Raw genomic sequence first — 20037 nt, forward strand, 5'->3', positions numbered from 1 at the left:
GGGCATATATAGCAAAGGGCAAAGTAATCTCATCATATAAATGGGGAAGAAAAAAGGAGAATAGCAAGCAGAGTGAAGCATTTAATGTTAAGCATAAGGAATGGCAGGTTGTGGGGTTATGGCATATCTCTTTGTGGGAAAGACTTCAGCTTATAGTACAAGAAGATGAATGGTAGGTGTGGAAGGTAGGAATGGTTGTCAAGGGGGCAGGGTGAAGAGGGAGAAGGGAAGATAAAATGGGGCATACAAACATAAAACACTGATGGGGTAAAAGTGACATAAAAGGTAGGGATCAGTGATGGCTCATGTTACTGGCCTGCTGGGCTGTATCCCTCCTGAATGAAAAGATGCAAAATGTGTATGTATCACTCTCACACTGTGTACTAGAGTGAGTAATTAGTAGAGGGTTGTCTTTGTACATGAGGCAGTTGCTACACTGCCTCAAGTCAACAAGGTTAGCAGGAGAAACAAGGATAGTCCATCTGTCCATAAGGCTAGGTTGTGACTTGTTTTCAAGACCTCACTGTATCAAACAGTTGTGAAAAAGTGATAAAATGCTCCTCTGAGCATGTACAGCCCCTTGGCTTCTAGGGGCAGACCCTGGCTTAGTTCAGTTATTATAGGGTGATCTGGAGTATTTTGGGTGTATTGAAATGAATGATAAAGCTGAAGAGTGAGACTGCGTAAGAAAAAAATAATCTGTATGCTGCATGGAGGCCAGGTTGGGAGAAGGGTGAGGAACACTGGGGCTGCAGGTGGAAATGGTATACAGTGGATGAACACTATAGAGTCCTTTATCTTGGGCTCTGCTTCACTTAAGACCAGCCCTGCTGATCACAGTTTGATAAGTGAGGTGTGTATATAGTCAGTAATTTGGCTAGAATAAATAGTTACTGAGACCATCTGTGGATGAAAGTAACTGACCCAAGCTGCTGTTTGATCACAAGTAAACAGTCATTAATCTGCCTTAATGTACCTCAACTCATTCCAGTTAGCCTCAGACATTCAGTTGCATCCTGCAGCACCTTTGCTTTAAAGTCACCAGCTACAACTGATGGGAACTACAGTGTATGGGCACAGAGGTTCGACAAATGCTGATAGGAAGGATTAAGCAACAAATATGGTAGAAGAATTGACATAAGGCAGAAAATATTACAGGGTAGATGGCATGATGCAAGGCTGACCATGGAGGCCAACCTACCTGACATAAGTCACCTATGTGTCTCACGTTATGTGCAGACTGTCTTTTATGGACAGTTGCCCAGGATCTGCCAGTCACTTGACCAGCCACGCTAGGACGTACTCCATGGTGTTGAGGTGGATGTTTATTGAGTACACGTCAGATGATACTGGCCTCCACAGCTGTTTTTGGGAGCCTAAAGGTGAGCCTTCTGAGCTGTAATCAGAAGAGGAGGCCCTCTCCCCCACCTGAGAAGTAGCCATGGATGCAACCAATGAGTGATGTCTGCCCCCCTTCCGAGAGGTGGATCTAGTGTGCATTGGTGACCCTTTGTCAGAGGCATCAGCTTGCTGAGGTGACTGTTGCTGCTCCTCTTCCACAACCATAACTGGACCTGCAGAAGAAAGCAGAGAAAAGTAGCATGTTAGAACATACATTCTGTATAAATTGTAACCTCACAGTGTAGTAGTGAGCACAACAGATGAGCAACACTGCTCTTAGAGGCTCTGTTGCCTCCTGTGGCATCCCTGTATGATGTAATGCTGCTTCTTGAAGCACTAAAACAAAGGTAGAAGGATTGTGTACTGGTGGACTTGATACACAGATCAGGGTGAAAATAAGTCTTAGTCATTCTGTCTCTAGCTGTCTCCCTATGTCTGTCTCTTACAGTTGCAGCAGTTATGGGTGCTACTTCTGCAAGTTACTGTAATGATGCCAGCACTACTGAAGAGAGTGGCTAATGTCAGTGGTGTCATTCATCATCCTGGCAAGTTTGTGTTAGACATCCACCTTCTAGAGTGATAAGGACTTCTCAAAAAACACAGTGGAGGTAGAAGAAGAAAATGTTGCACTCCCACAAATACTTGACAAGAACCGTGCTGTTCTCAGCACCAGAGGAAGCCATGTCTTCTCATGTAGGTTTAACTGAGGAGCAGAATTGTAGCCCCATATACAAGGATCCACATTCTGATATGTGATGACTGACATCTTAGTGCAACAATATGGTGGTGAGAAATCCCTTTATAAACTTGTGTCACTATGAGCAGTACAGACTTTATTTCATAACAGTTGTGTGCATATGTGTCCCTAGCCCCAGCAGGAGCGAAGGCAGCACATTTCATTATGGTAGAGTTTTAGAGACAGATGCACTAAATTTCCTCCTCAGGATCACTGCCTTGCCAAGAGGCCCATGTTAGCATGATGGAAAACATTAGCACCATTTCAGACTAGAACAATGTAAGATGAAGTTAATAAATCAATACTTTACAGAATATGATTTTGGACATGGTACATTTAAGGAAGGTATAAGACATGCTGGTAATTTAGCACTGCACTTTGCTAAACAACCATGGCTTTGCCAAAAACATATCCCCACCAGAGGAGATGGACCATAAACTCAAAAATGTCTCACAGTGGTAGAAGAGTTCCTGGTGTTCCTGTCTGGGGTAGGGTATTCTCATACCTGGTGATGGCCTGGATATGAGAGCAGGCTGGTGACAGTCATACAAGTGTCTGTAGGGGATGCATCAAGTTAGTAATAGCCATTATATTTCCATATTGTATAGTGTTTTGTATGTGTGGCAGGGATTATTTAGCAAACTTTTTTTGCATATCTACCATGTACCATTATGCTGCAACTGTTTCATCCTGTCCAGCAGGGTATGCATGTGGCCATATGCTATCCACATCTTGTATCAGTATTCCTGCAGTGGGGAGGATGGTTCGCACATACATTTATGTGCTGCCACAGGTATTTTTATGCTTTCACAGGTTTTACTGATGGGAGGGTGCAGCATTTTGGGATAACACACATGCCTGAATTCAACAGGTTACCTATGGCTGACAATGGCGGCAGTGTGCATATGCCACACTGTCAGCAAAACTAACCCGGAAGGCTGACATGAATCTCTAATATATCAGGCCCCTGTGGCAGGACAGGCTGAACTACCATTGTCATCATGTTGTGCACGTCATGTGACTGTGATCCTCATCCAGGCTACACAGGAATCCCCAGATCTCACTGCATGAGTGAGCTGCCCTACTCTGACATACATATATTCCTGGCATGGGACAGGCATGGTAGTTTGCAGAGCTACCATAACTCCATGTCTGTTCCTAACCTGGGTTTAATGCTTGGCATTAATCAATGGATGTGCCAGGCACAGACAGCTGCTCTGCACAGCCTTGTGGAGATGGCGAATGTGCTGCATCACCTGGGGGATGATGTGCAGCTTTTGCATGATGACCTGGAGGATAGGGGCAGGGAGCAGGTGGTGCTTCTAATCAAGTTACTAGTGGTTACCATTGTATGTACCGATGCTCCTATGAGGCACATGGAAACTACCCTTTGGTCTGTCCTTGGCTGTTTAATGGCCTGGATGTGAGATGGATGGTCACAAGCTGACCGTCCCCATATAATAGAGACCTTTCCTGAGAAAGTATCAGTTCAGGCCACAGAGACCAGTATTCTTAGTTGTAACCAGTCTCCCATTTGTGACCACTGATGCTCCTTAGTCTCCAACCAGGCTGCATGCTGTCATTCCTGTAGTTCTGTACCTTTGATATGCCCTGTGAGCTAATGGGGAACCACACCTATTTGTGGCCGTCATCTGAGCTGTGAATGCCATACATTGTTTGTTGCTGATATGGCACACCCCGTCAGAGTGCATGCACACTCTGCTTATAGTTCTGCAGTATCCTGTCATGGACCACATCAGGGCCTGACACTACATGCTACCACAGTGCACCTCACAAACATTCACTACATTGCATTTGTGGAGGATGTGATCCTTTACTCCTCACAATGTAGTACAAGACTTTATGGGTGTGATATCTACCTCCCATGACCTTGCTCTTGTAGTACTATTGTTTTCCACCTCTTCAGGTGATAATGACTTTGCCCTGCCCACACCTTAACCTCCACAGGAAAGGGTATGTCTGGTAAACATTATGACCAGTTCATGCTCTGCTTTGCATAGTTTGGTTGTGATAATGAATGCATCATTTTATTCTGTGCCGTCTACTTTGGGGCCCATAGTTATGGATCAGATGCTGCCTCTTTGCCAGTGCTGCAGTACATTAGACCTGCCCACTGCTGCTGTCTGTTCATCCTCTGCCCACCCTGCCCCTGATCTTCTGCTCTAACAGCTACATTAGACTCTGCTGAGATGTTTCTCTGCTGCTGTAGCTGTTTCTGCATTGCCTTGTTATGCAGCATGGCATACACAACACAGATTTGGTTGCATGTGTCTAGAGCATACTGCAGTGCCTCACCAGCTTCATCAGGGCAGTGCAAGAGTCCCTTCAGTTTGCCAGAACTGTTGTTCCACCACTTTCCATGTTTCTACATGTGCACTGTTGTCTCTGCCATAGTCAGGGAGGTGTGGATGGGGGTCAACAGCTTTGGCTGCAGCGCATATTCATCATCACTTACAGTACACAATAGTGATGCCTTTACGTAAAGTGTGCTACCTTCTTGTGTGTTAACTTTATATTCTAGTCTCTATGCCAGCCTACTTGTGCATTTACAAGTAGTGACCCTGTGAGGAAGTCTTCATGCACAGACCTTTTGATGTAGGATGGAAATGCCATACTGACCAGATCTACACCCTACTGGGGACTATCAGACCCAGACCAGAAACCAATCACTCTACTCATAACCCACCCATACCCCCTGCCCAGAAAACCACAGTGAAAACTTCTCTAAAGCAAATTTCACTCCTCAAAACTGAGGTGGAATCCTTTCAAATCCCACACAAGGAAAAAAAAGCCCCCCCCCCTTCCCTCAGACCACTCAGAAAAATAATGCTCCAGAAAACATGAATCAAATATATGGATCATAATGATCACCTCAGGTTGCACAACCCATCCCAAAAAGTCTGGACTTCAAGACCCAATCCCAAAAGGCAGACGTCCCCACATGGTGAACCCCAGCCATAAACAGATCCCAAAGTGCAAAGGGAAGCCATCCTCTAATAGGCAAAAGCAGTGTTAGCACTCAAAACTCCTGAACAGTGTTAATTGTCAGAACGAAAGCTAAAACAAAAAAAGGCCAATACAACTAAGGTACATCAGACACTAAGGAGCTAGTTAAGGCTTTCTGTGAAGCAATAATTGGGTAGATATGTCAAATTCCTAGATAAACATGACAAACCCAAAAAATGACAAAGACACACACCAACCCTAGCTGATCCCCCTCCCCACCAAACATCAAATCTCTCTTAACCCAAAATGTCAATCCAGGGCAAACCCACCCCCCTTCCAGCTATCTCTCCAAAGCTCTCAGATGCTCATTCCAGAAAACACAGCAGCAAAAACACAGCATCAATGCCTCCAAGAGCCCCGTCAGATGCGCAGTGGAAGACTGAAATAAGAGCTAAACCCAAACATAAACTACTGGTTCAGCCTTACTTACCAACATGTGCCCAAAGAGTGACAGCTGGAATGGTCCCTTCCATAAAGGTGGTGCCAGCTCGGAAATCTGAATATCACGCCCATAAGCCTGACTAGCTTGGTCTCTGCCTGACTAAAAGGATCTGACCTCTTAAACAAAAATATAGATGGATTAGCAGCACTGGATCTTACCCAGCTCGGCTTTTGTTGGGATCCTGCCTGACCCCCCCCTTGAACCTGGTTGAACAGTCACCAACACTATTGACGAAGGTGGTCCCTAAGGCCAGTGGTCCACACAGCCTACCTGGACCCTCGCGAAAAGCCTTCACTACACACCAAGGACAATATCCATAGCTAAGCTCACCAATGTCATATAAACCTATGTCACTAGATGGACTGCAAACTGGCCTGGCTAAGGACAGAACCCACGGACTCAGGTCAGAACCCAGTTACACAGACTCCAAACCAGAACCCATTCCAGGCCACTTCCCTCAGTCCTGGGACCTCTCTTTTGCGGGTATATATTTCTGAGTGACAGAAGGCTGACCAAAAGGGATTCGTGGTTGACCAAGTTCGCCAGAATCGCATCAATCCAGCCAACAATCCTCTCCAAGAAACACACAAGCAGACCCAAAACTGAGTGCCAAACAGCCAACTCCATGCCAAGCAATGGCCTTTAAAAAAGTTGCCAAAGTGTATAGTCATCCCCTACCCACAAACAAGTGCCTGCCAATATACCCATTAAGTAACTAGGGACCTGGAAGAGTAGCTAGGGACAAGGGACCACAATTTGAAGCAAATCTCAATTAGGAAATAAGAAAATATTTTTAATAGCCCACCAAACATTTTTATGTGCCCACCTAATCATGAAGGATCCATTGTGCCATTTACTCATCCCTCATCAGTGGGAACGCCAGTACCCTCATCCTTTTTCATCAGCCCAGACACCTGCCCCATTTGGGACTGGGATGTACCTTACACCACTGCTGAAATCAACCAAAGTACCTCAACCAGATCAATCCAAATGCCCAGAAAGATGCAGCTGCACCCAGTATAGTACCCCTGTTCCCGCCAGAGTGGGCTTGCCTGTACCTGATGTATATGGACCCATCTGTACCGGATGTATAAAGCCATGTCCAACCTAAAAATCCAATCCCATCGAAGCTCTGGCAAAGACCAAGACTTGAACAGCTGAAATAAATAAGACATGCTGAGGGCTGAGGACATAAATGAGGGACAGATTCATAACCTGGAATGGAATCAAAGTCCAGGTCAAAACCAGTCCGCTCCCTCATTGACTCAGGGAATCTTGATGATGGGATGGGAAGAGGGATGAGGATGAGTGGTATCACTTCTGTCACACTGTTAGACAGGAGGCACATGGCACTAACCCTAAAAAGGCAAAACAAAATAAAAAATTTAAAAAAAATGGTAAAAAAAGTAAAACACATTCTGGCTAGGCTTATAAATGCCCTAGGGCAGATAGCCTAGTATGAACCTATGAACCTATGGAAATGTGCTGTGTGTGAGAGTCATGGGAGCTACATAGAAACATCTTAGATGATGCCCTGAATTGCACACCACATGGTAGCAGAAAGGGCTTCCACTCCCAAAACTGTCTGTAACACCCTTTGGGACCATGTTTGGCCTTGATGGTTTTGCATGTGTGTGCTGTGTCTCAACACAAATATGTATGAAATAAAACTACTTTAACTAAAAAGAACTGTTAGCTTAATTCAGGGAAGGGTTTTCTCAGAGTTTTGCAGAAATAGTCATTTAGCAGGTAGATGAACTGGACAACTGTTCCCCTCTTTTATCATAAGTTATTTACAAAAATAAAAGAGAAAATAATATAAATAGTACAGTAGTATAATAAATCGAGCTGAAGTGTGGGACATAAGAATGTACAAAGACAAGTAGGAAATAGAAACTGACACAACTATACACAAGAAGATTCTTAGTACAGCTAATGACAATGTACTCCAGGAAATGCAGTCCTACACGAAGTTAATAGAATTGGAATGGAATTAGATAAGTTACACATCCACTGCGTCTAGATGATATGATTCCATATCACCACCAACAGTAGAGTAAGTGTGAGAACAGAGCAGTCAGAACATTTGAGAGACCTTCAGTATTTAGGGACTGGAGTATTGTTTGACAGGGACATTTAATTGAATGACAACAGTGAAGAATTCTGCCTGCTCAAGCATGAAAGTGGCAGATATATTTAAGTATAGAATGAATTTTATTATTTTTTTATTGTGGCAGTGGTGGAGCTAGTGATGGAGAAAGGGCTATTCAGAGTTTGGTAGAAGCACTCCTTTGTCACTTGTAAGCCTGCCCTGTTTAATTTGTATGTTGGAGATGCTGTTGTATTTGTGCAATATTGATGCAATTTTATTACTCAGAATGCAGATATAAGTGATAAAAGCAAGGGTTGGGTTTTGCTAGACCCAGTATATTTTATGGACTTGACAGTATTTCTAGTGCCACCATCAGGGTCTTTAAAGTTCCTGGTAGTATGAAACGAGTTACAATTTTGAATGCTAGAAACCAGTGCACTGGCTTTGTGAGGTTGGCCTTGAGCGAGTTATTTTCATAGGCCTGGCATAGTAGTGCGTTAAGATAGACATGATGCCATGTGAACTGCCAGATTCCTGATAATTGTCATCTTCCTATAACAATGTTTGATTATTTTTGGAAATGAGGACAGTGGTGTAAATGATAAACAGCAATGACCTAAGGATGGAAGACTGGAAAACGCCTGACAATAGTAAGTAGGATGACTGGTTGCATGAGAGGGCAGTTTTATAGGATCTACCATGCATGTAATCAGAAATCAGTGTAATGAGATGGAATTGATGCTTAAAAATGAGGGTCCTTTGATATGAAGCAGAAGGCCCACCATGTTAGGTGTTTTGGAGAGATCTATGAATATAGATGCTATGAGGTTCCTTCATTCATTGAATAGTACAGGTAAATCAGTCATTGTGAAAAAAAGCTATGTTAGTGCTATGCCCTTTTCTAATTGCATGTTTTTGGCTTGTGAGAAGGCCATAGGCTTTAATATGCTCCTGTGGCTGAGAGGCTGCATTCTTTTCTAGAATTTTCGCCAGGAGAGGCAACGAGATAATAGGCTGAAAGAAGTCAAGACTTGAACTGAAGAAAATGGATTGGGATGACACTGTCTTGGTAATTTTCCAGAAGTCTGAAAACACACCACTGGGCTGTGATGTGTTAATGGCGTATTCTAGAGTTGGAGCTATGAATGTATCAAGTCATAATACATTTTGGAGTAAGAACATTTCCAACCTTCTCATAGCTGGGAATTTTTTTAGCCTTTTATTAATGTTAATGTAACTATTTCAAGATAGAAATTTAGTTTCAAGGCAAAAAAATAAATAAATAAAATGGACTCCAAAATGATGTATTAGGTCCTGGGGAAGGGGTGAAGTTAGTAGGTAGAATTATTCATAGGTTCCAGAGTATGGGAAGTCCAATCCTTTTAACATGTGCTGTTTATTGTGGTGACAAGGTTTAGGTCCCTAGAGCATGCAACCCAGAGGGATTGGGATTTTTTTAAGTGTAGCATGTCCAACAGCTCTGAGTTTGACATAGCTTTATATGTTAGGCAGAGGTCACCTCGGAGTAGGCGATATGCTACAGAGTAAAGCTGGAGTTTTTTGAGACTGTCAGTGTAGGGCATCTGTTTGAGGCCAGTAATCCTCTTTGTGAGGTACTTCTGTGGTCTTTCCAATTTCTGCAGATGTCTTGTGAGGTACATTCCAAAAGGGGCTTTGTACTCTATAATGGGTCTAATGAGTGTCGAGTAGAGAGGAACAGTGACCTCTTTTTTCCTGGATGAGAACCCTTTTTTGATGAGGTGTGCCATGTAGAAGGATTTCCTGACTACTGTGGGGATGTGATTATCAAAGAAGAGACTGGTGTCCACCTGGGTCCCAAGGTCTCTTATCACACATTTGGCATTAAGTAGACTGCCGCCTATGTGGTATTTCATGGGTACTGAGTTTTTACCAAAGGGGATGACGATGCACGTTTTGGCATTGAGCTTGAGGCCATGGCTCTGACAACAGGCATCTGTCTCAGTGAGGCCCTTCTGTAGGATATCCACATTATTTTGGGACTCGACTGCGGTTCCTAGTTTGCAGTCATCTGCGAACTTTGTTAGCCAAAGGCCTTCTATGTTAGCCTATACTTCAGAGAAGTAGATACGAAACAGGAGAGGTCTCAGGACTGAACCCTGTGGTACTCCACTTGTCACTGGCTTGAAGTCAGATTTGGAGCCTGCAACTTTTACAGTGTGGGTTCTGGCAGTGAGCCAGTTGGCAACCCATCTTGTGACGTAGGGATTTATATCTAGTTTAGTGAGTTTAGCTGTAATTCCAGAATGGGGGGATGTGTCGAAAGCCTTGGCGAGGTCAAGATAGCCTGTGTGAACCACCTTACCCTTGTCTGCGGCTTTGTTGACTGCCTCAAAGAAAGCGATCAGGTTCAGGAGGCATGATCTGCCTTTCATAAACCCGAACTGAGTGTGGTCCAGAGTTTGGAGGTTACCAATGTCTTTGTTTGAGTTCCATGTTGATACGTTCCATGGCCTTACAGACCAGGCTCGTCAGGCTAATAGGGCGATAGTTCCCTGGATCAGTGGTGGCTCCTCCTTTCTGGAGTGGGATAACTGTTGCTGTGCGTCATTCAGTGGGCACAAAGCCTGATGTGAGGCTATGATTGAACATGGTGTTTAGGTTGTAAGTGTATTGTCCATCTGCATGGGTGTCATGAAGTTCGCCACTTCTGTCTTAAGAGCATGAAGTTGGCTTTGGAGAAATTTTTTACCATGGTTTCCTTAAAGGGGGGGGGAATGTGGATATCTAGGGTGATTAGCTTATGGTCGGATCTGACCAGTGAGGAGTTGACTTCAGGTGTGGAACACCGGTCACTCATGTTGGTAATGAATAGGTCTAGGATATTGTTGCCCCTGTTGGGGGTGTGGATAAGTTGATCCAGGGCATTGGAATTTATGAATTCCAGAAAGTGTTGAGCGAAGGAGTTGGTACGAGTAGTTTTCCCAGTTAATGATGGGATAGTTGAAATCACCCATTATTAGGGTGTTTGGTTGAACCGTAATATTTCCTGGTATATCAAATAACAGGAGTGAGAATCCTGGGGCATGGTGGGGGATCTGTAGCATGCTACAATTTGGATTGCAGTTTTGCCTAGATTTAGTTTCACTTGGATAACCTCGGATGCATTATGCTGAGGAACTAGCCTGTGGGTGTGGCTATCCTTAATGAATATGGACACACCTCCACCTTTGGTGTTCCGGTCCAGGTTAAGTGGCTGAAAAGTGTGGTATGAGTTATGGCCTGATAATGCATGGGTGCTTTCTGCAGCCTTGAACCAGGTCTCAGTCACTGCACAGATATCAATGTTCTCCATTTTAAGGAGTGCCTCGAGGGAGTGCATTTTGAGATTTAGACTTCTAGCATTGAGTAACATTACCTTCAGTTTTTGCTTGCCTGTTCCTTTTACGGTGGTGAATTTGTCATTTGAACCTTGCCTAAAAAAGGCACTATAGGGGTGGCAAGAGCCTTGGCCAGTATCCAGAATCCCAGGGGAGACAGGTGCAGGCCATCTCTGGCAAAGCATTGTGGTCTGTCAACCATGTCGTCCCAGGCAGACAGATACTGGATCCCCTTAGAATGACACCAGTAGCTTAGCCAATTGTTGAAGTCAGTCATTTTGTCCTTGTACTGCGGTATCATTCTGTGCGATGGCAGGATGCTACTCAGGGCTAGGATCATACCTGCCTGGGCTACAAGATCAGAGAGCTCTTCCATTTACATGTTGTCCAGGGAGGTACATCTCAGGTCATTCATACCAACATGTGCAATGACAGAGTCATCTTTTTACTTGTTGTGGTGTGACCTCAGTGCGTGGGTTATGTGGCGGATCCTGGCACCCGACAGGCAGCTGACAGTACCCTTCTCCTTGTTTAGCCTGGTGAGTGAGACATCACTGTGCCTGACTTTAGAGTCACCTATGACTAGCGTGTTGGGTACGTTGTTTTTCCTTATGGGCTGTGGTTGAGTGGCACACTGAGCCTGTGGGCTATGTGTCATTTGTGTTGTGTTGGGAGGTGGAGGTTGCTTGTGTTTGCGCTTTGGAGGTCTCTGTTGCTTGAGCATATTCCACAAATGTTTTTGTGTTTCTATGTGTGGATTTTAGTGGTGTAGGTTTAGTGGGACTATGTGATGAGTGTGGTATGGTGCAAGTGTTTACCTTCTCCTCTTGACTGTCAAGTTCAGTCTTGGTTGGAGAGAGCTTTACCTCCAGTTTGGCTAGATAAGTGCATCTCTCACAGGTTGTAGTGTTGGGTGGGAGGAGGAGAGGGATGTCTGTGTACATGAGGCAATTGCTACATTGCCCCAAGATGCCCAGATTCATCAGATAGACAGGAGAGAGCACTGGGAGCCGACCATTGGACATGCCTGAATAAAAAACTCGAGAAAAGTGAGTACAAGAGCTGTTTTTCTCTAAGCAAGTGAGAAAAGTAAGTACAAAACCTGTTTTTCTCTGGGTAATGAGGAAGGTTGAGTGGTGTAGTAATTTGTAGCTTATTTAGTGCTTATAACAAGTTCTGAGCACGAATTGGAAAATTCAAGTGCTAAAATGAAGAATCTGTATCTGAACTTGACTAGTTACAGGAAAGAAACAAGTGGAAATGCGTGCTTTTAAATCAGAAAGTTGAAAGAGATGGAAAAATTGCCCAAACGGCCAATAACTACAATTTCTGGGCCAGACACCATTCCTTATGTGGTAGATAGGTTACCTAGTGCTTACCACTCCCACTGATAAGCTAGCAGGCTTCCCTCCAACACAGAAAGGCTTGGGGGCCTCAGGAGCTTACAAACAGTCGTGGATGCAGCAAATCTGTATCTGTACTAGACTAGTTACAAGAAAGACCGGAAACGAGCGCAAATTTTTTTTGTTACAGTAGAACACAGGGAGATTCTAGCATTTTTTTTTTGTAAAGGAAAGGGAGAGAGGAGAAGCAGAAGATAATTCAAGGTTAGGAAACTTAAGTGGTTTGGCCTTCTCAAATGTTCGCTCTGTATTAGGTAGAATGAGCTAATAACACTAGACTGGGAGGAGTGTCCCAGATCAAATTTACAGTAGGGGTGGGCAACTACAAAGCCACCAAGTATAACACAAGACACCAACAGCGAGGGAGGGTGGGGAACAATACTAAAGCTACTAGCCTACAGTCTTTTAGACGATAAACACTACAGAAATGTTTGTCACAGCAGAAGAACAGCAGTGAGCCACAAAATGAAAGTTTTAAACAGATAAAGGAGCAAGGAGACTCTACAGAATGCTTTTAACTGCAAACAAATCAGTTATATGATACACTCCTTGGCAGGAAATCAGAACAAACAAATAGGTGCTTAACAAGTAGGGAAAATTTCTCCTTAATACCTTTCACACAGTGAAACTAGCTAAAAAGCTTTACAAACAGTGTGACAGTAAAAACATATTTATCAGGCCCTGTAAGGCAGACAATTTTAGTTTAACCATGCAGATTAGTTAATAGCAATAAAATACAGTAAAAAGTATGCAGCAGGCAATAAGTGCTATATATAAATTGCTAGAAGCAATAACTAGTAATAATAAGCAAAAAAAAAAGGATACTTATTGTTATATATCTCAGATCAGAGTTGTAGTCAATGCCCCTCCTCCACTCGGCTCAGTGTGTATAGACAGAAATCCTCTCAAAATTAGGGCTTAAATACCAGAAGATACAACTTTAAACAACTTTAAAAAAAAAAAAAAAAAAGCTCAAAAGAACCGCCTACTCCAAGCCCAACCTTTAAGGATTTGTTTTGGGAAACTCCATTGTGGAGATATTGGGTTGTAGTACTACAATAGACTGCTACTACGGCAACGCTTATAGTATTGGGGGAGGGAGAAAAAGAAGATAGTGAATTGTGGGTTTACAGTAAAAACTACAGTACAATTGTAATTTAGTTTGTCTTTAGCTACCTACAATGCTTTTGTGATAACTTATGACAAGTATGTGGATTAAATTTAAAATGATTAAAACAGAATGAATATACAAAAGTAACATTTTTTTTTTCGGGGGGGGGGGGGGTCAGACATTAAATAGATTACTTAACAGGAAAAAAAGATTATATGCTGGATATAAGGGCCAGATTCCAAAAGAGTTTCTGTTAGTCTAAGTCTGCCCTGATTCCAAAAGAATGCCCTCAGTGTAAGCGACTTAATTTGGTGTAAGGCGTATGTATAAACAGGCTTAACACTAGTAGAAACCTTCCAAAAGACCTGCTCTCATTGAAAGTGGTAATTTACACTGAGAGCAAGTCTTTTGGAATCGGGCCCAAGAAGTATAAAACTAGGTGCAAAAAGAAATGCCTAAATGCAGTATTTAAACAATTGAAACATGCAGTAAAAATAAGAAGAAGGCTTATCAGTTTACTTTACTTAATGCTGAAGATGATAAAAAAAATGATCAAATCTTCCAATACCATTAAAGGGAAAGTTAGAGATGGATTGTTAAACATAAATGGCTTAATAATCGCATCATTAAAAGAAGTAATGTATACTTTTACTACTAAAAACACTAAATAAGACCATTCCAAAAGTGGTTGAAAAATCGACTATATAAACAAAAACAAAAAAACACTGAAAGGTGCAGCAAAAATGAAATACATAAATGAACATCAGAATTTTTATTAAGGGACAATGTACATTAACATATGTTACATTCTATGAAAAAAAATTTCTCTAAACTCTGAACAAGCATTGTATAGTGGTCTATTTAGGTATTTTAAAGCTTTTCACTGTTTATTACACAAGGAAGTTATAGGATATATGCTTCAAAGAGGAGTAAACCATTGTATAATAAAGAAAAAAAGAATATTGGCTATTTCCTGACAATGTGTTGTGGTTCATGGACAAAAGTCTTTGTGGAGAAATGTAAATAGTGGTGTTCTTCATGGGTGATTGTCGGGACTGGTTCTATTTCGTGTGGCGTTTTCTAACTTTTCCAGTTTCGACCAAGTTTTAGACATCGAAATACTTTGTCTATTGTAAAATGTAGAAAATGCTAGTACCACTGAGAACTTCATGATGTTGAACAATGGGCTGCAAGAATGGGTGTGAAATTTAACATGAGGGGATAACGTTGTATTGTATGAAATTCCTGATATTATAAAAAAGCAGGATGGGTTAGCATCTTATTTAGTGTGTCACTAGTTTTAAGAATCTGGGAATTTTATTGAACTGAATATAAGCATGAAAAATTATGCTGAAGAAACAAAAATTAAGGTGATTTATCAAGTTTGGTAAAGTTGGTTTAATACTAAGTATAGAAGAGGCCAGGGCTCTGAATGTTTTGAGGACTTTGGAGCAATTATATGACTTGTCATTGAATATAATTTGATTTTTTTGTCAACTTAGAACTGTGGGTGTTTAATTTATTAGAATATTTCAGAGACAATATGCAAAAATGGGATAACAAGAATAACATGCCTACCCTGTACTGATAAATTATTGAATGGAAAGTTTTGCCTAGGATGCGAACAACTCTAAATGAAGATTTTAGGAAGGTGATTAACATTGATTGTTGATAAAGATAAAACAATGACTTCATGCAAAAGGAGGAGCCTTTATAGTAAATAGGACAATAAATATTACCTTGAATACTGCCTGGATATTGGAATAGACTGCCAGTATTGGTTAGAAAATTAAACAGCATGGAAATTTCTAAAAGATGGTTAGACACACATATGGGTGAAAGGACATATGTATGCTTAATTAAGGAGTCTGCACTATTGATGTTCTGGTAAGACTGTGTGGCTTTTTTAAACTATGAAATTATAATTTTTTTTAAAAATGGCTCGTCATCAAATTTGTATCATTGGATAAGTGTCTATTCACCAAGAGTGAACTATGGTGAAGTAGGTAAGGGGCTAACCTACCTAGAAATGTTGTTGTACCTTCTTGTAGTAATCTGTAAAATGCTTTCGTAAATACAATACTTTTATCTTTTTTGCCAGACATATTAGCATTTCTGAGTGAAGAACAATGGTCATACTTAATTTAGAGCTCTCTGGTCTTTATGTTTGGACCAGGTCACATTTTCTGTGAGAGTTGTTTCTTTGGGTACATGATAAGCATGGCTTGGTGTTTCCTTTGTCCCTTCTGATTTTTAGCATGTTATTGCTTTCCCGCAGTGGCAGTAGTATTGAAGTGGTGTGGTTCAGTGTTTGCAGTACTTCTTACTCTAGTACCAGTGGTCAGTCAGTAATGATCATGTCTGCCTTACAGTTAAATTGTTTTTTGAGAATTCTTTAAAACTTTGTAGGAGCAGGTCTTGATAGGGCTGCCAACACTTTTTAGCTGAAAATGTGGACCAGTGTAATCAAAGGTCACTGAAAAATAAAAGTCAGTATAAAGTTAGACTCTTGAAGGCAGATTTGTTAAAAAAAAAAAAAAAAAAAAAGTCTAATAGGCTACACTTACTCTTTAGTGAATTTGGACTTCTAGGCCTATTAATGTGGGTGAAAACCATGCTATGCCAGAGTAAAAAGGGAAGAAGGCTGCCTTTAGGCCCAAGTAAAGATTGAAGTCCCTTATTAGAAAAGCATTCGTGCAGATGAGTTTTACCCAGTATTGTTCTTATGTGGTAGGAGTAGGCTGGTATAATACTCCAACCTTCAGTTGAGGGTACTGTCTATAGTGCACTCATTTGCAAATCCCAGTTGTGGTCATGGTCTGAGGTATTAGGAGAGGATGCAGTAAATGCACACTGTTGATTTCTAGCAAGAAGTACATCTCCATTACTATGGTGCCCTGGTCTTTGAGTTTTAGGTATAAGTTGTATGTAAACATTATAAGATGGGGAATGCATCTTCAGGTTTTAGCCAGGCTTCACTAACTCCCCAATGTCAGGCTTTTGAGTGAAGTCAGAAATGTGCTTCTGATGAAGCACCCTGTTTGGTGTGAAAACGCTCATCTCTTTTATTACGAATACATTTTTTTTTTAAGTTTTTATGCCCCTTGCTGTGTTTAACTGGTTCTCTCTGTTTTCATAGTTCATTTTTGTTTACGAATCATTTTTTATCCATTTTTGCTAGATTTACTTGTATATTTGTTTTGTGTACTACGTAATTTCATGGATGCAGTTTGCACAGAAAGTAAGAGGCACTTGATAAGTAACAGATGCAGTGAAGTGGTAAAAAATACTGGAGACGATGTGTGGTATACACATAGGGAAGAAATAGGAATTCGTAGGAGGGAGGAGGGGGCATAGAGTAAAATGAATACTTTGCTAAGATAGTGTCGTAAGCACATTGGTAGGAAGTTAACTTTTAAAGGTAATTTCTAAGATGTTTGTAAATCCTAGGGATAGGTGGGAGTGGGGTGAGTAGAGCAGAGAAATTCCTCCCATTGCCAAAGGAAATCATAAGCTCAATATTAAGTGGGCTGGTATGTGTATAGAGAAACTGTCATATGTGTGAACAGCACCTAGGAGCCTAGGAACTGAGCACCACCCAGGTAAGGAAACTTCAGGCAGAGAACAAAATAAGGAGGATGTTACATTACTTGAATATTTAGTAAAGAATAACTGGCCAGGATGATGTATGCAGCACCAAGTAACAGTGGCTAAGAGAGGGTAGCAAATATAAACAAAGCAGGTTAAAATGATATGGTAAGTTCCCAGAAATAATTCTCCAGGTGTGTGTCTGTGTGTGTGTGTGCATATATGTATATGAATGTGTGTGTGTGTGTGTGTGTGTGTGTGTGTGTGTGTATGTATGTATGTATGTATATGTATATATATATATGTATATGTATGTATGTATATGTGTGTGTGTGTGTGTGTATATATATATATATATATATATATATATATATATATAAATATGTGTGTGTCAACCAGAAATGCTCAAAACAGCATTCACTGCTTATTTCTGTACTTCTGCTAAGCAGTTGATCAGCAGATTAAAAAATATTAACTAACAAATATCATACAAAGCTATGGATGTTTTTAGTATGGCTGCGACTAGCAAATGACTAACAAAAACCCAAAATCCATGGTCCAGGCTGTGCAGCTTCAAATAAATGGAGTCGGCTTACTGTCCTTAGATTATTTCTCTATTGATTGGTTCTTAGTGTCATTACCAGGTAGTTCACTTGACCAGAATTTTAAAGATTCACTTTGATTGACAGAAGGTGAAAAATATAATGTTCCAGGCATCACAGTGTAGGTTCAGTAAAAGAACTATTTGTCCCAGTCAGCTTTAGAATTCATTCGTATAATCGGGCATAATGATGGGAATTCTTTTGTAGCCAGTCAAGTGCATCAGTCCAGTTAGTTAAGCAATACTAGTTGATAAAGTAGCCTGCATACTTGTTAATTAAATGAACATGTGAGTTTGTGACAACTAGTAAAGAGCTTTACCAAACCGAGAAGCCTGGAAGTAATAACATAGTCTTGAAATAAGGTGAAAAGTGACTGGACAGTGGGATACATAGGCTCATAATAAGGAGTACTCAGGAAGAGAAGTCTCCGTTGGAAGACTGTTCCAGTCTGTTGTCATTTAGTGACTTTGTAAAGGGACTTGAGGGACAGTGTTAGTTTTTCTGACAGTACCAAGATAAATTAGGTTAGTCAGAGTTTATGATGTTGAGTGGCATAAAATATCAGGACAAGTTGGTTTTAGAGACTGCTGGCAGCTGAGTGTCAGTATTTTAATGCACATGTGATGTATATGTTTCAGCGGTGAGCACTGTGTAACTTCATTGCACATTTACAAGGTAGCCAGGCAGTAGTACAGGGTAGCAGGAGCCATTGTTAGGGTGCTGGGTGCTCAGGGTGGTATCATTGCTGTGTTATAGGTTCCATCTGGACAAAATACTTAAAAGTAATGTCTGTAACTGAATGTCCCAAGGCTGTGGTGGACAGACTTGTTTTTTCAGAGAACAGATAAGTGTTTACATACAGCAGAGCTAAAGTTTTGTATTCTGTTTTGCTTGACTTGTTTATGTTTTGGTTTCAGGGTATGTAAATGCACGACTTGATGAGGAGAAACCCATATTTAACAAACAGCGTATTGACTTTTCACCTCCTGAGAATATCAATTTTCTTGTGGTCTGCAACAAGCAGCTGTGCATGAGTATAGGGAAGGACACTGTACTCAGGTAATTATCTTGACTGGCTGGTTTTGATATCTGGTTGAATAGCTGCTATATGCTGATGATATCTTATCTATTGGAGATGTCTTAAGACCATGCTCGCTTTACATGATTTGTAAATGTTGCTGGCATTAAAATATTTGCAGATCTGATTGGTTCAGTTACGCACAACATCAAAAGCCGTTTTCATTCACTGTTTCAATCTGAATGTTGTGTAATTACCCTGAAGATGATGTAAAACAATATGTTTTGTATTTGGAAACTTTTATAAGTTCATTTTAGTCTCATTACTAAGTCTTGATCATTTTATACCCAAGAAAATACATATTAAACTTAAAGGACTATGTTTTAATTTGTCTTTCTGACGCACTGTATGTATTGTATATATGTTCAGCTGAATTTAGATTGTATTAAGGCCTGTGTTTAAAGATGCTTCTTTAAATTTCAGTGAAAATATTTACGCAAAAAAAATTGCTGGAGTAGAACAGATATTCCAAATACCAAAGAAAGGTTATAAGTAAATCATAATAAAAAGCTCTTTTAATGTTGGTAATTTCAGCTGTTTTTAATAATGGTCATTTTAGGCCCTATGCATTTTTTTGGTGTGAAGCAGATACATAGTTTAAATTATAATAGATATTTGTTGTCAGTATATTTACACATGCAAACACACACACACACACACACACACACACACACACACACACACACACACGCTCAATCTTAACATATGTCAGCCCAGTAATGAAAGTGCATCTTGTCACAGTAAATTGAAGTAGGAAACTTTTGAAGTTGAGAGGTAACCCCTCCCAACTCCTAGAATATTACACCATCTTGTTCTGGTGGAAGATGCTATGCATTTTTTGGTGTGAAGCAGATACATAATTTAAATTATATATAATAGATATGTGTTGTCAGTTTATTTACACACACACACACACACACACACACACACACACACACACACACACACACACACACACACTCACTCACTCACTCTTATATGTCAGCCCAGTAATGAAAGTACATGTTGTCACAGTAAATTGAAGTAGGAAACTTTTGAAGTTGAGAGGTAACCCCTCCCAACTCCTAGAATATTACACAATCTTGTTCTGGTGGGAGATGTATTTTTTTTTAATTTATTGTTAACAATGGCCTCATTCAGTATTCTTTATAGCAGCAACTTAGCCCACATGATATTACAACCATGATGTATGGAAATA

At 40.9% G+C, this 20037-nt stretch overlaps 1 protein-coding gene across 2 annotated transcripts in view; it reads left to right on the top strand.

Annotated features, from left to right (window-relative positions):
* Positions 1-20037, top strand: part of VPS18 (VPS18 core subunit of CORVET and HOPS complexes) — a 377102-nt gene that overhangs the window by 17075 nt on the left and 339990 nt on the right. For both annotated transcript variants that reach the window (XM_044074196.1, XM_044074197.1), the window contains exon 2: positions 18679-18820. In XM_044074196.1, coding sequence (XP_043930131.1) covers positions 18679-18820 — 142 coding nt within the window. The remainder of the gene's footprint in view (positions 1-18678; positions 18821-20037) is intronic.

Source organism: Protopterus annectens, chromosome 6.part0 (genome assembly GCF_019279795.1).
Source record: "Protopterus annectens isolate FY-2018-M chromosome 6.part0, PAN1.0, whole genome shotgun sequence".
Taxonomy (NCBI): domain Eukaryota; kingdom Metazoa; phylum Chordata; order Ceratodontiformes; family Protopteridae; genus Protopterus; species Protopterus annectens.